The sequence below is a fragment of the Nomascus leucogenys genome, chromosome 12 (assembly GCF_006542625.1).
Source record: "Nomascus leucogenys isolate Asia chromosome 12, Asia_NLE_v1, whole genome shotgun sequence".
NCBI lineage: Eukaryota > Metazoa > Chordata > Mammalia > Primates > Hylobatidae > Nomascus > Nomascus leucogenys.
Window position 1 is genome coordinate 50125408 of NC_044392.1, and position 16379 is coordinate 50141786.

Here is a 16379-nt window from a genome sequence, read left to right on the forward strand (position 1 = left end):
GTGGTAGTGGAGAAGCAGGCAGACAACATGAAGGGCAAAGACCTCTTTTTGACAGTCTTATTAATAGGGCACCAGGCTGATGCAGCTGACGCTTGGCATGGCTTTGGTAGAAGGTGGGGGAGGGGTTAGAAGTATGGATAGCTGTGGCTGGGCGCGGTGGCTCACGCCTGTAATCCCAGCACTTTGGGAGGCCGAGGCGGGTGGATCACGAGGTCAGGAGATCGAGACCATCCTGGCTAACATGGTGAAACCCTGTCTGTACTCAAAATACAAAAAATTAGCTGGGTGTGGTGGCGGGCGCCTGTAGTCCCAGCTACTCAGGAGGCTGAGGCAGGAGAAAGGCATGAACCTGGGAGGCAGAGCTTGCAGTGAGCCGAGATCGTGCCACTGCACTCCAGCCTGGGCGACAGAGCGAGACTCCATCTCAAAAAAAAAAAAAAGGAGTATGGAGAGCCATGTACATTGCAGGCAAGGAGTAGTTGGAATGAGAATGAACAGATCTGAAATCCTGAGATCCAACAAGGAACCAGACTTAAGGAAAGTTAAGTTCTCAGCACCCACTGCAGTTTATTTGTGAATGAATGGGAAAAGGGTATCAGTCCAAGGGGAGATCAGGTGGTTCCTCCTCATCAGAGTCAAACTCAACATTTTCATCTTTTACCCATTGACCTCGTCCATCTGGGATCCATCCAGAGCTGGAAACATCAGAGAAAACAGCATCGATCAGGAAAGAGGCTTATTAAGAAGTTAGTGGTGAGCTCACACCTGTAATCCCAGCACTTTGGGAGGCTGAGGCGGGTGGATCACTTGAGGTCAGGAGTTGGAGACGAGCCTGACCAACATAGTGAAACCCTGTCTCTAACAAAAAAAAAAAAAGTTAGTGGTGAGAAAAAATTGAGAGCCATGTAAGTTGGGTGGCTAAAACAAAACGAAACCAAAGATAGAAAACAACAATAGGAGTCCGGGCACGGTGGCTCACGCCTGTAATCCCAACACTTTAGGAAACCGAGGCAGGCGGATCACCTGAGGTCAGGAGTTCGAGGCCAGTCTGACTAACATGGAGAAACCCTGTCTTTACTAAAAATACAAAATTAGCCGGGCGTGGTGGTGCATGCCTGTAATTCCAGCTACTTGGGAGGCTGAGGCAGGAGAATCGCTTGAACCCAGGAGGCGGAGGTTGCAGTGAGCCGAGAGCGTGCCATGCACTCCAGCCTGGGCAACAAGAGCAAAACTCCGTCTCAAAAAAAAAAAAAAAAGGAAAAACAATTTCTTTGAAACAAGAAGGGTCAGAGAGAAAAGAAAATCTGAGGAAACTGATTAGGCACACTCACCTTCGAAGGGTGAGATAATGGTCCAGGGCTCGTCTTCTTGTGGGGCTCATGGGTGCAGGGGCTGAGACAGTTGCTGAGACAGTTGCTGACTCCTCGGCCTGTGGGCCAGCCCCAGGTTCAGGTTCCTTGCTGATCTTCCCACTCTGGAGTTCAACCTCTGAAGGTGGCATAGGGGAAAGGGAGACAGAGGGACCAGGGGCTTCTGGTCTAGGTAGAGAAGAATAGTCTGTAAAAGCAGTAAGGGAAAGGGCCAACTCTCCCATGACTCCCAACCTCTTAAAACAGTGCTTCTTAAACTATATTTCTCAAGATATTAATAAGTTCTGCATACAAAGGATTTTAGAATCATGAATTTGGGAAAGGCTAGCTTAAAATTTTACAAGTTTTTTTAATCTTAAGACTTTGTATAGCTTTTAAAACTGTTATTCTTTAAGTAGAATTACAAAGTGCCATTTCTCAAACTTTATTTAAAAATCACAAAATTCTCCTTTTCTTTTTCTTTCTTTTCTTTTTTTCGAGATGGAGTCTCACTCTGTCACCCAGGCTGGAGTGAAGTGGTGTGACCGTGGCTCACTGCAACCTCTGCCTCCCGAATTCAAGCAATTCTCCCGTCTCAGCCTCTTAAGTAGCTGGGATTACAGGCACACACCACACACCCAGCTAATTTTTTATATTTTTGGTAGAGACGGGGTTTCACCGTGTTGGCCAGGCTGGCCTTGAACTCCTGACCTCAAGTGATCCACCCACCTCAGCCTCCAAAAGTGCGGGATTACACGCGTGAGCCACCGCGCGCAGCCAAAATTCTCCTTTTCTTGAAACACTAAGTAACATCTCCAGAACACTAGTATTCCTCAGAATACACACTGGAAAACCCTTTTAGAGCCATCTGTCTCCTTCTGAGCCTTCCTACCTCTGGCTTTCCCGTCCCATACCTGTACTTCCGGCGGCAGCAACTGTTATAGTGGGGAGCTCTGTGCAGAGCACTCTGGGTGATAAGTCGTGTCTGAGTTAGCAGAGGAGCCTGGTAAGGAGATGGGAGACAGAGTCAGAGCCTTCAGCCCTCCGCCCTTCCAGCCTGATGTGTGCAGCAGGGTCTTGCCTAGAACACACTCTCCACTCTCTGATTACCTCAGCTTTGGTTTCTTCCCTCCTCAATTCATTCTGATGTCTTGGATTCTGCTTTCTTTCCTTTCCCGGCTGCTTCTTGCCATAGAAAAGCTGCAAGCCTGAGGAGAAAGGGAAACAGAATTAAAAGCATAGCACCAAGAGTGGTGTGCAGAGATTTCGAGGGTTTATTCCCCATCCCATCTTCCCCCTAACTTACTGGACAGATGTTTCTTGCCTGCACGGTGGGCAGTCAACATGGCCAGGGTGTCCAGTACCGGTCGATGGGGGCAGATGGCACAAGCAAAGCTGAGCAGGGGTAGAGAAGAGGATAACTGGTCCAGGGGAAGAGGGTTGGGCCCGTCCCTGCCATAAGTCCCACCCTGTCCTAGCAGTCTTTGCAAAACTCAACTCCCTGGTGACCCAATCTCCACTTCTTCCAGTCCTCACTGGCCGCCAAAGAATCCTAGGTACTCCTGCTGTCCTAATTAATAACAAAAGTTTGTTGAAGCCGGGCGTGGTGGCATGCACTTGTAATCCCAGCTAATCGCGACGCTGAGGAGGCAGGATCACTTGAGCCCTAGAATTCGAGGGCAGCCTGGGCAACACCGCGAGACCTCCGTCTCAAAGGAAAAAAAAAAAAAAAAGTCTGTTGAGCCTCTAACCGCAGAACCCTCAGGCTTGAGCCATTCCTCGCTCTTACCGTCCATCCCGAAGCATCAGCGCCTCATCCTCTGGAATGTAACTGGCTAGGAGGTCCCCGACTCTTCTTTTCTGCAGGGAGTAGGGGAAGAAATCCGGACGGGATCAGCGGGATAGGAGAGAATATGGAAGCGAAATTATAGAAATGAGGAGTGAAATGGAATAAGGACCCTGGGGAGAACAGCGATCACAGACCGAAAAAGGAGTCACTACACAGCTTTAAGTCGCCTGGTTCTCTCCTGCACCCCTGAGTTGTTGCCAGAGCAATGAAACAAAGCTCCTTCCCAACCTTGAGAGAGCGACTGAAGCGGCTCCAGATCCTCTCCGCTCACGCTTACTTTGAGCACATTGAGTTGACTCCAATCGTCTCCTTCCCTCTTGAAAGACATCACGACTGTGAGTCCCAGAAGTGATAAATTCTCTTGTTCCGGTTTCGCCACTCCTCCAGGCCACCGTAGCAAGAGCGGGACAGCGCCTTCTCTTTTTTCCTTTTCTTCCTGTCGGCCTCCATACTTCCGGGGATGCACTTCCACGCATGCATTGCGCGATCCGGAAATCCACTCTCTGGTGCGCGGAGGGAACTGCATTTCCTATGGTGCCCTGCGACTCCGCAGACGCGGAGCCTTTTGGGAAATGAAGTCTTTCCCTCAAAGACCTTGCCGCTCAGCTGGATCCAGGCCCTTGCATCTTGGCGGATCTGAGGCGTTTGGAGGGACAAGAACCTAGATGTGGAGCCGAAATTTGAGGGTGTGACCTATCTTATGCGGAGCAGACCTTTGAGTATCTCTGAGTGGAAGGTGTACTACAAATTCTTGCAATCCTCACGCTCTTCGTCTGCGGCGACAGTTCACCTGGGGTGGGCCTGATTTGCTCCTGACTCTAGCAAACAAACCCCGGGACCGGGCAGAGCTGGGACGTTGGAACGCCCTGAGGCCAGGCTACTTGGGGGCAAACTGAGGAAAGAGTGTTGAGGATTATTTCTAGAGTTCAAAGGTCAGAGGTCAATGTAGCGAGGAGTTGTTGGGGAGTCCAAAGTCGGAGGGGTGCTTAGGGGAGAATTAGGGAGGAACTGAATACTCAAGGGACAGATTTGTGGATAAGGAGCTTGGAGGGAGGAGAAACCGGGAGGGGGCAGATGGCGTAGTGCTGGGGAGGCGGGGACACAGGGGAAGAGAGAAGGGGAAAGGAATCCCCTGAATATCCATTCCCAGACTTCAGGCCTGTCACTCGCAGTCTCGGTCGTACCTCCCCTAGTTGCAACCCTAGCTGTTGGCAGGGTGAAGAGATGGCTTCTCCGTCTAGACAGCCCCCGCCAGGGGGGTCAGGACTGCTTCAAGGGAGCCGGGCTCGTTCATATGGAAGCCTGGTGCAATCAGCCTGCTCCCCAGTGAGGGAAAGACGCCTGGAGCATCAGTTGGAGCCCGGAGACACCCTGGCTGGACTAGCACTCAAATATGGGGTGACGGTGAGTTTTCCAGGATTGGGGTGCAGACAACAGTCAGGAGGGATTTAGTCCTGAGAAGAATGTAGTGGCCCTTCTAGGTAACCTCCCCCGAAATGTTCTTAATGCGTTGCACTCTGTTCTGCCTTTGTTTTCCCATCACAGTGTTGCACAAGTCCTGCCCTACTATTCCAATGGAGAGGAACAGCTCCTATTTTATTATGCCAGACGCTGTGCTGGGGGCTTCACATACGTTAGCTCATTGCACCCTCACATCCTTATCAAGTATACATTTATCGTTCCCTTTTGGCAGATGAAGAAACTGAGACTTGGATTGGTTAACCAGTTTGACTAAGGTCAAATAATGAGTGTCAGATTTAGGATTCAAACAGGTCTGTCTGACTCTATTAACCACACAGAAAATTTTACGTTGAGAGTGATTAAACGTTTACAGCAAATAATGGAGAGCTGATTTTTAGTTCTCAGTTCCTAAAGTGTCCACCTCTCCTTGCTCTTGGTTCCTCCTCAATGCTCTGCCTTCTTTCCAGTAAGGTGGCCTCCTTTGTGCAAAAACAGGTACTCTACACCAAGTATTTCAGGTCATGCATGGGGGAAATTGGATAGATGTAAAAATGTACAGCACTGAAGTTGACGGGATTACTCCCCCTATCCCCGCCCCTGTTTTCTTGTTCCATCTCACTCAAACAAATGTTGAATTTAGCCAACACTTTTATGCTTGCTGTATTTAAAGCACTGTGATAACTTTTCTGGGAGATAGAAACTTAAACTATATGGTTGCTGTCCTCATGTAATTTATGGCCTAATGAGAAATGAACAGGGACACAAATAATGATTACAAGTGACAGAATGTGGTGAGTTTGTAAAGGTATTAACAAAGAATAGGGTCCAGGCACGGTGGCTCACCCCTGTAGTCCCAGCATTTTGGGAGGTGGAGGCAAGTGGATCACCTAAGGTTACAAGTACGAGACCAGTCTGGCTAATATGGCGAAACCCTGTCTCAACTAAAAATACAAAAATTAGCCGGGCGTGGTGGTGCTCGCCTGTAATCTCAGCTATTCAGGAGGCTGAGGCAGGAGAATCGCTTGAACCCAGGAGGTGGAGGTTGCGATGAGCTGAGATCGCACCACTGCACTCCAGCACTCCAGCACTCCAGCACTCCAGCCTGGGCAACAGAGTGAGACTCTGTCTCAAAAAAAAAAAAAAAAAAAAAAAAGATAGGAAATCAGAAAAGATTAAATTTCAGTTGGAAAGGGGCTGTGGTGGGCCAGGCGTGGTGGCTCATGCCTGTAATCCCAGCACTTTGGGAGGCTGAGGTGGGTGGATTGCTTGAGCTCGGGAGTACAGGACCATCCTGGGCAATGTGGTGAAACCCCATCTCTACAACAAATACAAAAATTAGCCGGGCATGGTGGCATATGCCTGTAATCCCAACTACTGGGGAGGCTGAGGCAGAGGATCACTTGAGCCTGGGAAGCGGAGGTTTCAGTGAGCCGAGTTCGCGCCACTACACTCCAGGCTGGGCGACAGAGTGAGACCTTGTCTCCAAAAAAGAAAGAAAGAAAGAAAGAAAGAAAGAAAATACGAATACACTCTATCTGTAGTTTCTATATTTCATTATCTAATTATGATAATTAGATAATTATAATTAATAATTTTTAAATAAAGCATTAATGAGCCCCTGCTATGTGTCAAGGTCTGTAGGATGCTAACGACTGCCTGGGGATACAGAGACAGCAAGTCACAATCTTTGCCCTTAAAGGACTTATAGGGTTTAGGTAAAGCAAATATTTAAAGAGGTGAATAATATTATAGTAGGGTTATGTATTATTATAGCAATATTTACAGTATGCATTGGGAGCCCTGAAGAAGGTAGCACAAAGGGAGTGATAGTTGATGAATAGAAGTTTTCCAAGCAAAGAATGGGATAGTAGGGGGGCGGGAGCATTTCAGGCAGAAGTAACAGCATGAATAAAGTGTGAAAAAGATCATGGAATGTTCAAAGAAAAATAAAAAGTTCAGGAAAGCAAAATGTAGAGGTGTCAGAGGGAGATTAATCTAGACATTTCCTTTGGGAGCTGGATTGAGAAAGCCCTTGAATGCTAATTTGGTTTTTATCTTTTAGCCAATGCGGAGCCATAGGTGGGTAGTGGATTAATCAGATTTATTTTTTTAGAAAGATAGATGCCAAGAGGAGGATGAGTAGAAATACAGCGAGGAAGGCCAGTTAAACTGTTGCAATAACCCCAGATGAGAAATACTGAGGGTCTGTTTTAAATCTTTGGCAGTAGACCTGAAGATGAGACCAGATGTGGGAGAGATTTTTGAAGCAGTTTTGTTGACCACTTGGTACGGTGATGAAAGGCAAGTATTAGTTAAGGATGACATTGATGTTTCTACCTTGGGAGGCCAGGCAGATAGATGGTGATGCCAGTCACTATGTCCAGTGATGAATAAATAGGTCAAAATAAATATTTATTAATGACATTGTTAATAGTATAGTGTGAAAAGCATTCCCAGAAGCAGTGAAAAAACCCAGGATTGTCGTTCTAGCTCTGTCATTAACTTGATAGATAATTTTAGGCAAGTAGCTTAACCTCCCTGAGCCTCAGTTCCTTCATTTTTATTCATTCATTTATTTATTCATTTATTTTTAATTTTTTTATTTTTAGAAATGGCATCTCATTATATTACTCAGGCTGGACTCTAATTCCTGGGCTCAAGCTATCCTCCCTCCTCAGCCTCCTGAGTAGCTGGAATTACAGGCATCAGACGTTGCGCCTGGCTTGCACAGTAATTTTTTTAAATGTAAGGGGGCCAGGGCCGGGCGCGGTGGCTCACGCTTGTAATCCCAGCACTTTGGGAGGCCGAGGCGGGCGGATCACAAGGTCAGGAGATCGAGACCACGGTGAAACCCCGTCTCTACTAAAAATACAAAAAAATTAGCCAGGCATGGTGGCAGGCGCCTATAGTCCCAGCTACTCGGAGAGGCTGAGGCAGGAGAATGGCGTGAACCCGGGAGGCGGAGCTTGCAGTGAGCCGAGATTGCGCCACTGCACTCCAGCCTGGGAGACAGAGCGAGACTCCGTCTCAAAAAAAAAAAAAAAAAAAAAAAATGTAAGGGGGCCCTAAGACCAAAAAGTGTGAAAACCACTCATCTATAAAATAGAAATAATGTCAGCCCTTTGTACTTTAGCTTGGTTGTTATGGAATCAAAGAAGACTCTATACAGTCACTTTAAAAAGCTCAAGATGTAAGATTGATCATTATTACTGTCCTTAATTTTGATGACTTTTTTTTTTTTTAAGATGGAACAGATTAAACGTGCAAACCGCCTTTATACTAATGACTCCATCTTCCTGAAGAAAACCCTCTACATCCCCATCCTGACAGAGCCCAGAGACCTGTTCAATGGTTTGGATTCTGAGGAAGAGAAAGATGGAGAGGAAGAAGTACACCCAAGTAACGATGAAGTTTGGCCACACTCAACTGAGAGGAAGAAACAAGAGACAGGAGCAGGACGTGCCAATGAAGTCCTCCCCACACCTGGCCAGGAAACCCCCACGCCCACCCATGACCTCTCTGCCTCTGATTTCCTTAAGAAGCTTGATTCACAGATCAGCCTGTCCAAGAAGGCTGCTGCCCAGAAGCTGAAAAAAGGGGAAAATGGGTGAGTCTTGAATGGTTCCTTATAAGTTCCTCCCTAGACTCCTCCATCGTTCCTGTCTTACCTAACCACAAACAGAAGTAAGTAAGCACAGTGCCAACAGAGGCAAGGTGATACCTTTCCCCCATGTGGCCCCAAGACAGTGAGCAGAGGCGATGGCTGCTGGCATGGGTAGAGGCAGTGGAAAACTAGGTTCTGTGTTCTTACTGGAGTCAGACAATTAACTGTTTTTTTTTTTTTTTTTGAAATGGGGTCTCGCTCTGTCGCCCAGGCTAGAGTGCAGTGGCACCATCTTGGCTCACTGCAAGCTCCGCCTCCCAGGTTCACACCATTGTCCTGCCTCAGCCTCCCGAGTAGCTGGGACTACAGGCTCCAGCCACCACGCCCGGCTAATTTTTTGTATTTTTAGTAGAGACGGGGTTTCACCATGTTAGCCAGGATGATCTCAATCTCCTGACCTCGTGATCCGCCTGCCTCGGCCTCCCAAAGTGCTGGGATTACAGGCGTGAGCCACCGCCGCGGGCAGACAGTTAACTGTTTTTACTGCTCTGATCATCCATGAAGGAGCATTAGGGTTAGGCTTTATCTAGAGGGTATTGAGACTGTCTTGAAGCAACCAGCTTATGTATTAGAAGACAGCTTTCCATGTACCTCTCACTTGGCCCATTGTCAGGTTCTTCCCTTGATCTGTCACTCTTTCCCCCCTTTCCTCACTTGCAGGGTACCTGGGGAGGATGCAGGTCTCCACCTGAGCTCCCCTTGGATGCAGCAACGAGCAGTCCTAGGTCCTGTGCCGCTGACCCGTACCTCTCGGACCCGGACACTACGGGACCAGGAGGATGAAATCTTCAAACTCTGATGTCCCCAGAACTGACTGAGAGAAGCAAGATGTTGAAGGAGAAACTTCAGGGGGAGAGGAGCCTGAGGTGAGGCTCAAGAACATGGCTTACGGGCCTGCCTCCCTCCACTCCAGCCATCTTCCCCAGCCTCCTTATCTGCCAAAAATTCCTTGGCCTGGGTCAGTTTTATTGGCAAGATTAGGGAATGAGAACTGGACCTTTCCCAGTTCTTGGGCTGAATCTAGAGTTGAGTCCTTTAGACTCAAAAGGCTCTTTTTATATCCCTGTTGCCTTTCCTATCCTTTTTACCTTTCCCTGGCCTTAGAACGGGGAAGCAGAGACTCCCCCTCAGCTTATTCCTCATCTCCAACTATGTGACATAATTTATTTGGTGCTAATATTGAAGTAATATTTATTTGCTATATTTTATTCCTTCCCACTCTTAGCTGAAAAATTGAATTTCTATAGCCCTGGGGTGAGGAGAACCCGGGAACAGTGAGCCAGTGACTGCTGGTTCTCCACCTTCCCCACCTCGTTAGCCAAACATGTTATTGAGGATGAGGCAATCGGTGATCTAGCCCACCACAGAGAACGGATGACTGCTGGCCTTTTCTCCAATCTCAAAGTGACAGATTTGGGCTGATTTTTTTTTTTGGTACCCCATTCCTGTTAAATGGGCTCAGTCTTGACTAACCAATTCCCTGTAACTTTTTCACAATTCTTGACTCTGAGAAAAAGCAGCACTGTAGGGACCTGAACTCTCCATTCTACCAGTTCACCCTTCTGACCTGTTCTGCTCAGCCTGTGGTGAGGGGAACAGATGGAAGAAGGCTTTCCTTGGGGTTTGAAGAGGAAGCCAGTTGTGGGAGTCTCTTTGTTACACCCCCTCCCCTCCAGACCCTCTCTCTCTATGCCTTCCTCCTCACTGCATATTTATTTGCGATTTGTAGCACTGATCTATGGTACAGTTGTTTTGTTTCTTAAACAGAAGTAGGTAAGGGAACCTCAATAATAATGGAAATCTGCCTCAGTCTCCTGTTTGGAAATGATGAGAGGTGAGATAAGTAATGTTTATATACCTCCTTTCTTCTGTGATGATTATAAGGTATACGAAGCTGGACAGATTAAACATTGAGCCCTGTGCATATTTTAGTAGTTTTATTTCCCCTATGAGAATCTCCCCTGCCCTAGCCCTTTCCTCCTGCACTCTGGAACAGAGCCTCTGGCATCTATCCAAGCTGTGTCTCTAAGGGCCACCTTCCCCCTTCTGTCTTTAGTGTCCCCAAAGGGGTTCTCTGGGCTGTGCCTCCTTTCCTTGGTTCACATGGGAGGGGGCTTCCCTGTTCAGAAGTCCCTTATGGGAGAAATAGAGATCCAAGTTTCACTTCACCTTTTTCAGGCAGTTCTGTTTCCTGTCCTGGGGCTGGAGTGGGAGAGAGGCCTCACCCCTCAGCATTGCTCCTTCTCCACCAGCTGTTTGGGGGTCGGCTGGTCTCAGAGTCAAAAGCACTCTTGGGAAGGAATGAAGCCTGAAGATTGAAAAGTGTTAGTGCCAGGTGAGCAGGGTTAGGAAGCCCATTATCTGTGTTTTCTCAGTCAGCCATTTTGTCAAGGTGGAATGTGCTAGGCTCAGGACTCTCAGAGCTTCCCTTCATCTAGCAGCTTCCTGAGTCCGTCACAGATCTTGCCAAGGTGCTGAGTGAAGTCAGGCCCATACAGGGCCGTGAGCAGACCTGGGTCAGAGAAGTGATCAAACACGTGGCGGATGCGGCCATGTGACTTGGGCGTGAGGTGGCGTTCCACCAACTCCAGTAGCACATCCCGGCACTCGGTCAGCAGGCCAGCCAGAACAGCAGCCTCGAAGGTGAAGTCTACCTCACCAAAGCTAAGTGCCGTCATGGCACCCTGCCGCAGCTTCTGGCGAAAGCGGGTAGCCAGGGCCAGCTCACTGGGGCCGAAGGAGCCATTGCGGTGCAGCACAGCCACCTTGACGGCCACTTTGATCAGGTCCTTGATCACGCGCTGGGCCTGGGGCCGGCTGTGCGTGTACTCCCTGGACACATGGTAGAGCTCATCTAGCACCTCACTGCTTGTCTCATCTATGAAGAGATGAGCCACAGACCGACCCGCCATCTTACTCAGTAGCTTCTTCTCTGCTTGCAGTGCCAGGCTCTTTGAGCTGAAGGACTCCATGGGTCCTGGAGAGTGGGGTATGTGGTCAGTCACTAGAAGAAAGGCCACAGGCTTCCTTAGAAAGAGAGAAATGGCTTTTCCCCTTTCTGTTGCTTCTTTAGTTTCCATGTCATCATCATCTTTGTCATCCTCCCCGCCCCCTGGGGCCCCTCCGTCCTCTATGACTTGCTCCTGCCTGCTTTTTCCCCTTAGTGCTATAGCAATCTCGACTCCAAAACAGCCCACAGGAGTGGCGATAGCCCCGGCTGGAGGAATGTGGGCACACGGGAGGCTAGCCTAGCACAAGTTACATCTCAAGGGGAAGTAGGCTGTTGCTGCTGCAGTGAAGACACGGCTTACCTGACAGATAATTCTTTTTTTTTTTTTTTTTGAGATGGAGTCTTGCTTTGTCACCAGGCTGGAGTGCAGTGGTGCGATCTCTGTTTACTTCAGCCTCCACCTCCCGGGTTCAAGCTATTCTCCTGCCTCAGCTTCCCAAGTAGTTGGGATTACAGGCACCCACCACCACGCCTGGCTAATTTTTGTATTTTTAGTAGAGACAGGGTTTCACCACGTTGGCCAGACTGGTCTCGAACTCCTGACCTCATGATCTGCCCACCTCGGCCTCCCAAAGTGCTGGGAATACAGGCGTGAGCCACCACGCCCAGCCTGACAGAATTCTTACAGCTACCATTTTTGGACACTGACTCTGTGCCATATGTCTGTGGTATAGGTATTACCATCCTTGTTTTACAGCTAAGCAAATGATACTTACTTAAATAATTTACCCAAGATCAAACGCAACTCATTTTTTGGCCCCCAAAGCCAGTGGCAGATAGTGCACTATACTTCCTTTAAAGTAAGAAGCATAAGCATCCCAGGAATCCTAATAGGAGTAAAAACTAACATTTACTGAGAACCTACTATGTGCCAAGTGCTTTATGTCAGTCATCTTAGTCTTCCCAATCTTGTATAAGGTTAAGGTAGGTATCCCCATTTCGCAATGAGAAAACTGAAGCTAAGAGAAATTTAGCAATTTGGCCAAAGTCACTAGTAAATTATAAAGATGGGCTTCAAACCAAATAATCCAGAGAAACCTCCTTCCCTGGAATGCTCCCAGTGTGGTTAAAGCACATTGAGGAAGCACGAGAAGCCAGCACCTCAAGAAGGGCAGGCAGTCCTGAAGGTCTGAGCCTTCTGCTACACTGAACTCAGGACCCTCTTGGCGGCATATCAGCTCCATGTGTCCAGGGTTCTCTCCCCATGGTCTTCGCCTGTGGTTCTTCTGGTTGTTTTGCTTCTTACTTCCCCCTCCTCTGCTCTGCAGGATGTGGCTGTGACCGCAGTGAGGAGCAGCCTCGCCCTCTCCCCCAAACCAAAATGGGAGTCTGAAGAGGCAGGGGAGGTGGGGACTGTGGGGGTTTTTTACCCAGCTGAATCCTTCCAGTGGAAACCTGAACCTTGCTTTGCTCCCAGCTTGCCTTGGGGCTTTCTGGACCACGCTCCCCAGCCGGAAGAGGAGATTGCTCCATGTGAGCCTTCCTTCCTCCTTGGCCTTCCTGTTACCCAGCTCTCCATTGCCCCCATTGCCGTCTCACATTTGTTCCGCTGTCTTCTCCCTCTTTCCCTGTTTCAGTCTCCCTTTTTCTCTTGTCTGGGTCCTCCCTATGATCCTCTGGCCTGGCCATACTCTCCCTCTGGCTCTTACCCATCTATCTCCTTGTTTCCTAAGATTTCCTTGCATTTCGCATACATCCATATGGATATGGACCCATCTGCATCCCTCAGCCCTGCCCCCACCACATCCAAAACCAGGTCTTTCAGAGGCTGCCTTGCCACCAGAAAAACTAAGCTAAGCTCTACAAAGGACCCAAGAATTGTACAAGCGAGAGTTTCACAATATGAAAAGCTAAGACTGAAAGAGCTGGAGACTCCTCTGCCACCATTACCCCTAAAGTCTACCATTCTGCCACTGCCGGTCCCTCACCTGCTGTGCTGGGTGCCAGTCTTGCCTTGGATGTTCCCGGAAAGCTTACAGAATGGAGAAGCTTCACTTAGTGTGAGAGCCCTTTGGCTTGGCCCCACCCCTTGAGCCCCGCCTACCTACTCTCTGCTCAACCTCCGGTTCATCACTACGGTCACCAAGAAGGCCTCTGGCCCAAGAGCAACCTAGAAATAAGATAAAAGTCAAAAAGAGTGGAATTCTGTTGGAAACAGTCTCGATTCTTTGAAGGGGGGAAAGGGATTTGCATCCTCCACTCTCAAATTGCTTCTTTCTTTTCTTGCTGCCCAGTTCCTGGAAATCCTGTCCTTATATTTCTACAGTACTGGGAAGGATGTAAAGTCTAAATTTCTGGGGTAGGAAGTCAGTGGGAAAAGTTCTGAAGATTGAAAGGTGGTGCTGTGGGGCAAGTATTTAATATATTATTCCAGTGATTGCTAGGTAAGAGCACAGACTGTCACAACCCTTAATACTGAAGGGAGGAAGGTGCTGGGACCAGGGCTGCTGCACCACAGGTGACCAGCAGGTGCCAGCACAGCACTGAATCACTAGCCTAGAGGAACAAGCCTAATGAGTTGCCTTTTTTTTTTTTTTTTTTTTTTTTTGAGACGGAGTTTTGCTCTTGTAGCCAAGGCTGGAGTGCAATGGTGTGATCTCGGCTCACGGCAACCTCTGCCTTCCGGGTTCAAGTGATTCTCCTGCCTCAGCCTCCCAAGTAGCTGAGATTACAGGCATGTGCCACCATGCCTGGCTTATTTTGTATTTTTAGTAGAGATGGTTTCACCATGTTGGCCAGGATGGTCTTGAACTCCTGACCTCAGGCGATCCACCTTGGCCTCCCAGAGTGCTGGGATTACAGGTGTGAGCCAATGCACCCTGCAGGGCCTACTGAGCTTTGTAGCTGATAAAGGGATACAAAAATTAGGGGAAGTCAAAATTGGGTTTTGTTTGTTTGTTGTTTTGTTTTTGAGATAGGGTCTCGCTCTGTCACCCAGGCCACAGTGCAGTGGCATCATCACAGCTGACTGCAGCCTTGACCTCCTGGGCTCAAGAGATCTTCCTACTTCAGCCTCCCAAGTAGCTGGGACCAGAGGCTCACACCACCAAGCCTTCCCTTTTTTTGTAGAGAGGAGGGTCTCACTATGTTGCCCAGGCTGAACTTCTAAACTCAAGCAATCCTCCCACCTTGGCCTCCCAAAGTGTTGGGATTACAGGCGTGAGCCGCTGCACCCATCCTGGAAGTCACAGTTGTTGAATGAGACAAAAACACTTGCTATCAAGAATCTTATGGGGAATCTGGCCAGGGAGATAAGCTTAAACATAAATAACAGTAATACTAGTCAAACAATGCCATTAACTTTAATGGGGATTTAAATAATTTTGAGAGTAAAGAAGCTTAATTATGATAGGGCTGAAGAGGTAGACTTGGAAAGATAAATTCAACTACTTAATAGCCAGAGATGGGGAAGAGGTCCCAGATGATGGGGACGGCATAAGCACATGTGGGAAAAAAACATAATACACGACATTCTCAGGAAGTGGTGATTTATGTCTGGAATGTAAGTTGTTTGAGAGATAAGTGAAGAAGGAAAAAGATCAGATCATGGCAAACTTTAAAAAAGTTGCTCCAGGCCGGGCGCGGTGGCTCATGACTGTAATCCCAGCACTTTGGGAAGCCAAGGTGGGTGGATCACCCGAGGTCAGGAGTTTGAGACCAGCCTGGCCAACGTGGTGAAACCCTGTCTCCACTGGCTGCAGTGGGCGTGGTGGCTCACACCTGTAATCCCAGCACTTTGGGACGCCTAGGCGGGTGGATCACGAGGTTAGGAGATCAAGACCATCCTGGCTAACACGGTGAAACCCTGTCTCTACTAAAAATACAAAAATTAGCTGGGCATGATGGCGCGCGCCCGTAGTCCCAGCTACTCGGGAAGCTGAGGCAGGAGATTTGCTTGAACCAGGGAGGCAGAGGTTGTAGTGAGCCGAGATCGTGCCTCTGCCCTCCAGCCTGGTGATAGAGTGAGAGACTCTGTCTCTAAAAAAAAAAAAAAAGAAAAGAAAAGAAAAGAAAAAGAATAAAGGGAATAAAAATATAAGAAGATGCAAATACAATAATAACTTCTGGATTCAGAATTCTGCTACCTAGTCTTTACCTGTTTTCCTCTCCAGCTTCAAACTCCCCTCCCTCCCTCCCTTCCTTCCTCTCTCTGTCTCTCTCTCTTTCTTTTTTTTTTTTTTTTGACAGAGTCTTGCTCTGTCCCTGTCACCCAGGCTGGAGTGCAGTGATGTGATTTCAGCTCACTGCAACCTCTGCCTCCCAGGTTCAAGTGATTCTCCTGCCTCAGCCTCCCGAGTAGCTGGGATTACACTGCCACCACACCTGGCTAATTTTTGAATTTTTAGTAGAGACAGGGTTTCGCCATGTTGGCCAGGCTGGTCTCGAACTCCTGGCCTCAAGCTATCTGCCCATCTTGGCCTCCCAAAGTGCTGGGATTACAGGCATGAGCCATAGCGCCTGTCTGTAATTTGTGATTTTATTAACTGTCTACCCACTGAGCTCAGATTGTTTTAGTGTCTGCACAGTGCTTGGCACATACTGTGGTCAATGTGCTGAAAGAATAAAGTCAAAACATATCCAAGAACCAGGATATGAGGGGAAAATGGTAGTAACATAGGAGTCACATGTTATAATGTTCATTTACTTCATTCATGGGGAAGTCTTTTATTTTCTCTCTCTCTCTCTTTTTTTTTTTTTTAATTGAGACAGAGTCTCACTCTGTCGCCCAGGGTGGAGTGCAGTGGTGCGATCTCGGCTCACTGCAACCTCTGCCTCCCGGGTTCAACTGATTCTCTGCCTCAGCCTCCTGAGTAGCTGGGATTTCAAGCACCCACTGCCATGCTTGGCTAATTTTTGTATCTTTAGTAGAGACAGGGTTTCTACTATCTTGGCCAGGCTGGTCTTGAACTCCCGACCTCGTGATCCACCCACCTCAGCCTCCCAAAGTGCTCGGATTACAGGCGTGAGCCACCGCACCCGGCCAAAAACAATTTTTTTTCTTTTTTTTTGAGACGGAGTCTCGCTCTGTCACCCAGGCTGGAGTGC

The 16379-nt window shown here is 48.3% G+C and overlaps 4 protein-coding genes across 6 annotated transcripts in view; 2 read left to right on the plus strand and 2 right to left on the minus strand.

The window, feature by feature from the left end:
• Positions 1 to 539: 539 nt before the first annotated feature.
• On the minus strand, positions 540 to 3664 carry LOC100588801 (sodium channel modifier 1). 3 transcript variants are annotated; one of them, XM_030824579.1, is made up of 7 exons: positions 3476 to 3664; positions 3139 to 3209; positions 2656 to 2744; positions 2460 to 2557; positions 2264 to 2352; positions 1332 to 1538; positions 540 to 695 (listed from the first exon to the last, which is right to left on the minus strand). In XM_030824579.1, exons 1-7 carry the CDS (start codon positions 3524 to 3526, stop codon positions 596 to 598), a joined length of 705 nt encoding a protein of 234 aa, XP_030680439.1. In that variant the 5' UTR covers positions 3527 to 3664; the 3' UTR covers positions 540 to 595. The 3 variants fall into 3 exon arrangements, with proteins under 3 accessions (XP_030680439.1, XP_030680440.1, XP_030680441.1); XM_030824580.1 differs by having other exon boundaries at positions 543 to 695; positions 3427 to 3664; XM_030824581.1 differs by lacking the exon at positions 3476 to 3664 and adding an exon at positions 3333 to 3414 and having other exon boundaries at positions 543 to 695.
• Positions 3665 to 3755: 91 nt separating this feature from the next.
• On the plus strand, positions 3756 to 10247 carry LYSMD1 (LysM domain containing 1). Its single transcript, XM_003259217.4, has 3 exons — positions 3756 to 4602; positions 7905 to 8266; positions 8984 to 10247. Exons 1-3 carry the CDS (start codon positions 4423 to 4425, stop codon positions 9120 to 9122), a joined length of 681 nt encoding a protein of 226 aa, XP_003259265.1. The 5' UTR covers positions 3756 to 4422; the 3' UTR covers positions 9123 to 10247.
• SEMA6C (semaphorin 6C) overlaps positions 9124 to 16379 on the plus strand; it is a 30113-nt gene continuing 22857 nt past the window's right edge. Inside the window, exon 1 of the mRNA XM_030824574.1 lies at positions 9124 to 9189. The gene's annotated coding sequence lies outside the window, so the exon portion shown is untranslated. The remainder of the gene's footprint in view (positions 9190 to 16379) is intronic.
• TNFAIP8L2 (TNF alpha induced protein 8 like 2) lies at positions 10246 to 13481 on the minus strand. Its single transcript, XM_003259219.3, has 2 exons — positions 13262 to 13481; positions 10246 to 11327 (listed from the first exon to the last, which is right to left on the minus strand). The coding sequence occupies exon 2, from the start codon at positions 11293 to 11295 to the stop codon at positions 10741 to 10743; it is 555 nt and encodes a 184-aa protein (XP_003259267.1). The 5' UTR covers positions 11296 to 11327; positions 13262 to 13481; the 3' UTR covers positions 10246 to 10740.